This window comes from Ictalurus punctatus, chromosome 26 (assembly GCF_001660625.3).
Source record: "Ictalurus punctatus breed USDA103 chromosome 26, Coco_2.0, whole genome shotgun sequence".
Classification (NCBI taxonomy): Eukaryota; Metazoa; Chordata; class Actinopteri; order Siluriformes; family Ictaluridae; genus Ictalurus; species Ictalurus punctatus.
The window spans coordinates 420,001-425,000 of NC_030441.2; the positions used below are offsets into that span (position 1 = coordinate 420,001).

At 46.9% G+C, this 5,000-nt stretch overlaps 3 protein-coding genes across 7 annotated transcripts in view; 2 read left to right on the plus strand and 1 right to left on the minus strand.

Annotated features, from left to right (window-relative positions):
- ubn1 (ubinuclein 1) overlaps positions 1-1,295 on the plus strand; it is a 6,551-nt gene extending 5,256 nt beyond the window's left edge. For 3 of the 4 annotated variants that reach the window (XM_017457460.3, XM_017457461.3, XM_017457464.3), the window contains 3 exons: positions 1-116; positions 245-494; positions 741-1,295. The exon at positions 1-116 is cut by the window's left edge and continues 18 nt beyond it. In XM_017457460.3, coding sequence (XP_017312949.1) covers positions 1-116; positions 245-494; positions 741-793 — 419 coding nt within the window. In that variant the 3' untranslated portion in view covers positions 794-1,295. The remainder of the gene's footprint in view (positions 117-244; positions 495-740) is intronic. The other variant, XM_017457463.3, reaches the window with a different exon arrangement.
- Positions 1,296-2,014: 719 nt separating this feature from the next.
- gng13a (guanine nucleotide binding protein (G protein), gamma 13a) lies at positions 2,015-2,932 on the plus strand. The gene is made up of 3 exons (XM_017457470.3): positions 2,015-2,168; positions 2,497-2,594; positions 2,673-2,932. Exons 2-3 carry the CDS (start codon positions 2,497-2,499, stop codon positions 2,776-2,778), a joined length of 204 nt encoding a protein of 67 aa, XP_017312959.1. The 5' UTR covers positions 2,015-2,168; the 3' UTR covers positions 2,779-2,932.
- Positions 2,933-2,947: 15 nt separating this feature from the next.
- Positions 2,948-5,000, minus strand: part of chtf18 (CTF18, chromosome transmission fidelity factor 18 homolog (S. cerevisiae)) — a 9,015-nt gene continuing 6,962 nt past the window's right edge. Inside the window, exons 17-22 of one of the 2 annotated variants that reach the window (XM_017457455.3) lie at positions 4,814-4,963; positions 4,472-4,602; positions 4,183-4,324; positions 3,776-3,892; positions 3,239-3,305; positions 2,948-3,139 (exon numbers count right to left, since the gene is read on the minus strand). In XM_017457455.3, coding sequence (XP_017312944.1) covers positions 3,012-3,139; positions 3,239-3,305; positions 3,776-3,892; positions 4,183-4,324; positions 4,472-4,602; positions 4,814-4,963 — 735 coding nt within the window. In that variant the 3' untranslated portion in view covers positions 2,948-3,011. Of the gene's footprint in view, positions 3,140-3,238; positions 3,306-3,775; positions 3,893-4,096; positions 4,325-4,471; positions 4,603-4,813; positions 4,964-5,000 lie in introns of those variants that run through there. The other variant, XR_006981149.1, reaches the window with a different exon arrangement.

Sequence of the window (5,000 nt, forward strand, 5' to 3'; positions counted from 1 at the left end):
CTTGTGGAGACGTGTCGGTTCTGCGGCGACGTCCTGCCGAGGAGGAGAAACCTCGAGACGTCTCGGCTGTCGAGCGAGACGTCTACTTTCCCCCGAGTCTCCTCTGCGGTGCTGTGGTGAGCGTCGACGTTCACCGCGTTGCGTGAAGTTTTTAAGTTTCGCCGTGTACCGTAAGGACAAACATACGAGCACACGTGCTTTTTTTTTTTACTAGGGTTGATGATCGATGCATTTTTCTGCACAGGCAGCGACGGAGGGCTCGTGTGGAGATCCGGCTCTTCCCACTCCGTCGCTCTCCCACCAGACGTGGTCTCCTCGCGGTGCTCCGCAATCACCAGCTTCTGCGACACCTCTGCACGCTTTACCCTTCCCTGGTCTTCCTCGTGGTGATGATGATGATGATCATGATGATGGCAAACCTGCCGGTCATACAGAGATCTGCAGAACCTCCGTACTCCCCAGCGCAGCTCCTGGAACGTTCCAGCTCTCGCACGGTGAGAATGTGGAAACCGAGACTCACGGTGGTGAAATTTCCTCCGTTACCCACAATGCCGATCTATCCCTCGCTTCATCTCCGCCTAAAGAGAGCGCTGCGGCGGCGCTTTAGCGCTTTAGCTCTCTCGCTCCCTTATCTGTACACTCAACTTCTCGCAGGAATCACACAAACACCGCGCCACCCAAATACTTATTATTCTTCTTCTTCCGTTTCTAACGTGTTCTGGTTTTTCCTCCACACACAGACGGAAGTCGGAATCGTGCAGGAGGACCGGACGCTCCGAGAAAACCGCACTGAGGAAGAGGAACGTCGGGAGGAAACGCAGACGACGACGAAACCCGCGTTCGTTTACATCCTCGTAACGGAACAGGACTTTCCGGTGGCGAGGGCGCAACGTAAAGGTCGTTTCTGTCGTTCTGTTTAAAACGGGAAAATTAAAATCGCTATATATAATATATAAACTCAAATGCTGTGTTTGACTTGGTTTAAAAGTGAAAAGCTGCTTCGGGCCCACATTTATTTTTATTTCATTTTCTTTGTTTTGTGATCTGCTGAAATCAATCTTTTTTTTTTTTTTTTTTTTTTGTCCATTGCAATGAAAATGTTACCGTGTACGGATTATGCTGATGTACTGACTCCGCCTCCTGTTTAAATCCATTTAAAAGTTTTACTTTGCGACGGAAAAAACGTCACTTCCTTCCGTCGGATCTTAAAGACGGACGACGAGGCGCATGACTACGGAGGATAAAAGCAGTGCCTGTATTTACATGATATTTATAATAAAATATGACGAACATGACGTACACGGCGACGTTTCTGTTTCTTAGATTTGTGGATTTGTCCCAGACTCTTTCGCCTATATTTATTTTTTGCCGTTTTTCCGGTTCACTTCATTCTTGTTTTTCCATAAGTGTAATACATGAAACTGACCAGCAGAGGGGGTTCTTTACACACAGGCCAAGTAAAGAAATGAGCTATCCTGACAATCAGGGTCGGTCCCTTATTCCTGCCCCTGTACACATCACGCCGTTAGATTCCTTCTACATTTCCTTCATTATTTCTTTTTCTATCCGTCCTTATTTCCATCCTAATAAATGTTCCCATATTACAGTACAAAAGTTTAATATAATTCACCATCGTTCACGTGCGCTGATGACGTCTGAAACGTTTATGACTATTAATAAACACCGCCGTGGCTTTATAACTGTTCACACGTGTCATTATAATGAGGAGTTCCACGATGGTCAGAGATCTAGCATTTGTTCGAGCGTGATTGATTATGAAAATGTTTACAGAGACTCATTATCTATTCATAAAGGATTGCTGGCAGTTCTAACGCTTCGTGAAGAGAGTGTGTGGAAAGTGCTGGGGATTTCTCATCCTTTGAGTTTGAGGTGGTATTGTGTATATATTATCGTTTCCATGACGAGGTCAGAGATTTCTCTGGAAACCAGAGAGAACTCTTTACATCTCTTTTACATCAGGGATGGACAGGCAAATCCGAGCTCCGCCCCGTCCTCCATCACGACGCAGAAAGCTACAAAGCCGGATAATTTGAGTAACAAAACAATTCCGAGTCTCTTCCAGGGTCGGGCACGGCCGAGTTTATCGCTCCTGCAGGACTTTTCACTGACGCGCTCTTTATCCCGGATCGTTCCGTCATCACAGCAAGGTGGGGATTTTTACTCTCTTATATTATATATCTCTCGCATTATTAAAAATAAAAGTACTTTGATTTTTTTAATAAAGAAATGACCGGGTTAAACCAGCAGAGGGCGAGATCCGAACTACTTTATTATTCAACATCAAATGAATCATGAGTCATATTCAATAAAAAGAATCTTTAAGATTTTTCAAGATGGATTATTTAACATAAACGACTCGTTTAGTATTAAACATCACACGAGCATTAAAACATACTCGTTATTTAATATTTACATTCTCCGTATTGTTTGTCGGGAAGTAACGAGAGTCGGTGGTGTGTGTGCCGTCATGTGCAGATGGACGAGTTGGATGAGACTCAGCTGAAGGACATGGTGGAAAGTCTGAAACAGCAGCTGGATTTTCCGAGAGAGAAAACGTCCGTGTCGATCCCCGAGTGAGTCACGTTCACGTTCACGTTCACGTGTAAGTCATGTTCTAAACGTCAGATTTCTGACTTTTCTTCCGCTTCCAGGCTGGTGAAATGGGCCGAGGGGAAAATGCCCGAGGATCCGTTCCTGAACGCCGAGCTTCTGAAGGTCAACCCGTGGGTGGAGACCGGGAAATGTGTGGTTATCTAGCCACAGCTGGAGCTTTCTAGAAACTTCTGTTCGGTCGACGTCATCGTAGCTATAATGTAATCATGTAACGAGTTGAGAAGTGACGCTGTGTGTGTGTGTGTGTGTGTGTGTGTGAGAGATCTTTCTGTAAGGAAAACCATCTAGAAATAAAGACCAGAAGCATGGATAATTAATAAATGTTGAAAAAAAGAGAGATTTATTCAGTTTGTTTCTTCAGCGTGTATCCTGGCGTTTCAGAGCAGCTCTCTGATGTAGACGTTTCTGCGCACTGCGTTCGAAACTCCTTCGTTAAACCGGAACCAGACGTCGCTGTTTCCTACGGCTTTCCCGATCCGCGAGCCGCCCGGTCTTCCGTCTTCGTCTGGAAAGAGACGGGAACGGGACGTTAAACGGAGGGACGGGAAACGCGTACGACGGCCGTTCTTTAGAACGTAAACGTGCGGTGTTAAAGAACGCGAACCTGTCGCCGAGTGAGCCGACGGCTTCTCTTTGGGCGCGACGGCCCGTCCGAAGAAATCCGTTTCGGGCTGTAAACAGAAACAAACGCGTCAACGTGACAGCCGTACACAAGCGCAGACGCACAATGTCCTATAATAAGAATAAAACACGTGGTGACGTTCCGAACTCCGCCCCTTTGTTGATTATTTTCCGAAAACGGCGGGTATGGACAGAAATATCGCACGCGTTCATTAGCCAGACGCGAACATCGAACGTCTCAAACCTGCTCGCTCATTTGCATAAAAGGCAAAACGACTGACTGCTGCTGATTTGATTGGTAAATAAATGCCCTATGCAAATGAATCTGCAGCTGTTCTGCGTCTCCTGAGCTCCGCCCATACGGTGGGACACAACACAGCCGTGTCAGTATAATCACCACACGCACGGACGGAACTGAAATAAATCCGGTAATAAATGTCAACACTGCATTTCTACATCACACGAACTTGTTTTGTTTTTTCCCTTTAAAAAAAACGTAAGTACGGTGCCGATCGCTCACCTTACTCTCCACCACCGTCTGTTTCACGATGTTCTCCAGCCTCTGATGGTGGTTCCTGCTCGTCTGCTTCTTAGCCTGGGGTTTCTTTACCTCCTTCACCTCCTCCACCGTCTCTGTCTGAAGAGACGGAAACCACACGCGTGCTTGGGTGATCGAAAACTTTGAAAATAAATAAATAAAAGCCTGTGTGTGTTTACACGGGCCTGTTTTTATAGACACGCCCCCAACACCCTGTCATGCCGTCTCTAATTGAACTCGACAGCGCACCGAGTATCGAGGAGGCGGAGCTCTGTGTGTAGGCGGGGCTCAAAGAGTTCAGACCTGATTTGGTTTCGGTTTCCTGGTTTGTTACCCGAGGACGATCCGACCCCACGGTTCTCCGAATTCGGACTCTTTCTTCGTCTCACCTGAGGGTTGCGTTTCTGCTGCGCACGCTCCACCCTCCTCATCCTCTCCAGCTCCGTCTCCCTGGCGATCAGCTGCTTCACCTGATAGGTCAGCTGTCTCCGAGGGGGCACACCAGGAAACCGCACCACGTCCTCTATGTTACTACACACACACACACACACACACACACTCATTTTTAAAGCATCATTCCATTTCCATATCCTATTCTCTATTTTTCTCTTTCAAACCTGGTAGCTTTAAGGTAGTAGGGTTTTGTGTGTGTGTGTGTGTGTGTGTGTGTGTACTTACGGTTCCAGGACATAGGTGTACTGGCCCTCGGCTGTGCGTTCCTGTCTGTAGGTCAGGTTGTAGTTAATCATCGTATCGATGAGCTCACAGAGCTGCTGTTTCTCTCTCATACTGTACAGCTGAGGATTAACCTGAAACACACACACACACACACACACACACATTACAGCATGCATATACAACTCAGGAAATCTGGAAATATAAAGAATTCACAACATAAATAAAGTTGTGTGTAATAAAGTGGAATGACCCACATGACCCGGCTCTAGCGGTACGTGACCCGGCTCTAGCGGTACATGACCCGGCTCTAGCGGTACATGACCCGGCTCTAGCGGTACTCACCGGACGTAACTTGGGGCAGATGAGCTCCAGTAAAAGACTCAGAACATCTAAACACAGGTTATTCTGGCAAACACGGCTCCGTATAGAAGGAGGAATCTCCGCCAACATGGCCACCACGGCATTCTTAGTGTGCTGGGTTTTCGTGAGACCCTGTAGAACATTCAGGAAATGAATCACTCACAACATC

Bases quoted from the DNA above. Each gene is read 5' to 3' on its own strand.
- gng13a (XM_017457470.3), top strand. From the start codon at position 2,497: ATGGACGAGTTGGATGAGACTCAGCTGAAGGACATGGTGGAAAGTCTG. The intron at 2,595-2,672 runs GTGAGTCACGTT...TTCCGCTTCCAG, and splicing joins ACGTCCGTGTCGATCCCCGA to GCTGGTGAAATGGGCCGAGG.